General features: G+C 61.0%; 1 protein-coding gene across 1 annotated transcript in view; it reads left to right on the top strand.

The window, feature by feature from the left end:
* Positions 1 to 247: 247 nt before the first annotated feature.
* Positions 248 to 2,053, top strand: part of SP9 (Sp9 transcription factor) — a 2,506-nt gene continuing 700 nt past the window's right edge. Inside the window, exons 1-2 of the mRNA XM_025039240.1 lie at positions 248 to 268; positions 1,292 to 2,053. Coding sequence (XP_024895008.1) covers positions 248 to 268; positions 1,292 to 2,053 — 783 coding nt within the window. The remainder of the gene's footprint in view (positions 269 to 1,291) is intronic.

The raw sequence follows: 2,053 nt of genomic DNA on the forward strand, positions 1-2,053 counted from the left end.
ACGTTTGATTGGCTGCGAGGTAGCTCCCGTCTGCTCTGCCTGCGCCCTCATTGGGCGAGAGGCGCAGCCAGCGGCACTTCAAAGCGGGTGCTCCTCGCACTTAGGCTGAGTTTAGCCGGCGGGAGCCCAGAGTCCGCTCGGCGCGAGTGCGGGGACGTGGGAGCCGCGCGGGATCTGAGCAGTTTTCCCGAGCAGCCGCCAGGCTCAGCCCCGCTCCCGGCCCCGCCGCGCAGCCCAGGGACCTGCTATGGCCACGTCTATACTCGGGGTAAGTCGGAAGCGCGGCAACGCATTTGCTTGTTTTAACTGGAGCAATTTTTCGTTATGGCTTCTCTGAGTCCGCAGCTCCGGAGAAACTGTTGCTGCCAGACGGCAGCTTCAGCCTGTTTTAGCACTTTCCACATTTCCGGGACTGATTCTTCCCAAGTTATTGGAACCTAGAAGGTGCCTTTCTAAGCAAACGATTTGTTAAGGAAGTCCTTTTTACCTTGGTTTTAAAGAAAACCTAGAGGTTTCTTTTCTCTCCCTCATGATTTCTACCCCATCCCCCCTTGCTTCAGGGATTGTTGCAATTACGCGACAGTGATGTTTCCAGAAAACAGCCTTAATCGGTTTGCAGTTCATGTAGTCACGTTAACAAACATTTACACTTCTGCGGCTCCCCAGTTCGCCTGTGTCTCTGAAATTCATCGCTGGGTCGCTTCTCCTCGGATTCTTGTTTTCATAATAGGGTTTTTTTTTTTTCCTTTTTGGCGTGTAAACATTAAAAGCAACGTTTTCTATTAAAAAAGTCAAGTCGTAGCCACCCATGAAAGGAGTGCCCCAAGTTTCCCCCACCGCTGGGCCACTCTTTCGGCCGCCTCCGCCCTCACCCGATGTTTGCCTATGTGTTTACCTCCGTGCTTCACTCCAAAGGGCGATTTGGGGGGCTTCTGTGAGAGGAGCGGGCTTATTTATGGCAAGCAGAAGGGGAGAAACCATAGTCCGGTTCTGGACAGGAATTGCAGCGACTGAGGCGAGGAGAACCGAGACATCTTTGATTTGTAGCCCCATCGAAGAACAACTTTCCAGTGCCGGGCCCCTCGCCCTTGTGATCGCCTCTGCCCCGCACGGGGCCGCGGTGCATCCTCGGTCAGCGCGCGGGGAGGAAGCGCGAACCCGGGAGCCACGACCCCCTACCCGCCCCCCCCCCCGGGACCCGCCGCGGGGGGAACGAGGCTGCTCACCGCTGCACTTTGTGTTTTCCTCCCACTTCTTTTTGCCCTCCTCCTCCTTGCTCCCCCTCTTCTAGGAAGAGCCGCGCTTCGGAACGACCCCGTTGGCCATGCTGGCTGCGACCTGCAACAAGATCGGCAACACGAGTCCGCTGACTACGCTGCCGGAGTCGAGCGCCTTTGCCAAGGGCGGCTTCCACCCCTGGAAGCGCTCCTCGTCCAGCTGCAACCTCGGCTCCAGCCTCTCGGGCTTCGCCGTGGCCACCAGCGGCCGCGGTTCGGGCGGCCTGGCGGGCGGCTCGAGCGCAGCCAACAGCGCTTTCTGCCTGGCCTCCACATCCCCCACGTCATCCGCGTTTAGCAGCGACTACGGCGGCCTCTTTTCCAACTCGGCGGCGGCTGCGGCGGCGGCGGCTGGGGTGTCCCCGCAGGAGGCGGGAGGCCAGTCGGCCTTCATCTCCAAGGTGCACACCACGGCGGCCGACGGCCTGTACCCGCGCGTGGGCATGGCGCACCCGTATGAGTCGTGGTACAAGTCAGGTTTCCACTCGACGCTGGCGGCGGGTGAGGTGACCAACGGCGCGGCGTCGTCGTGGTGGGACGTGCACAGCAGCCCAGGCTCGTGGCTGGAGGTGCAGAACCCCGCTGGGGGGCTCCAGAGCTCGCTGCACTCGGGCGCCCCCCAGGCCTCGCTGCACTCGCAGCTCGGCACCTACAACCCCGACTTCAGCTCGCTCACGCATTCAGCCTTCAGCTCGACTGGCCTCGGGTCCTCAGCCGCAGCCGCCTCGCACTTGCTCTCGACCAGCCAGCACCTGCTGGCCCAGGACGGCTTCAAG

This window comes from Pteropus alecto, unplaced genomic scaffold (assembly GCF_000325575.1).
Source record: "Pteropus alecto unplaced genomic scaffold, ASM32557v1 scaffold3, whole genome shotgun sequence".
NCBI classification, from domain to species: domain Eukaryota; kingdom Metazoa; phylum Chordata; class Mammalia; order Chiroptera; family Pteropodidae; genus Pteropus; species Pteropus alecto.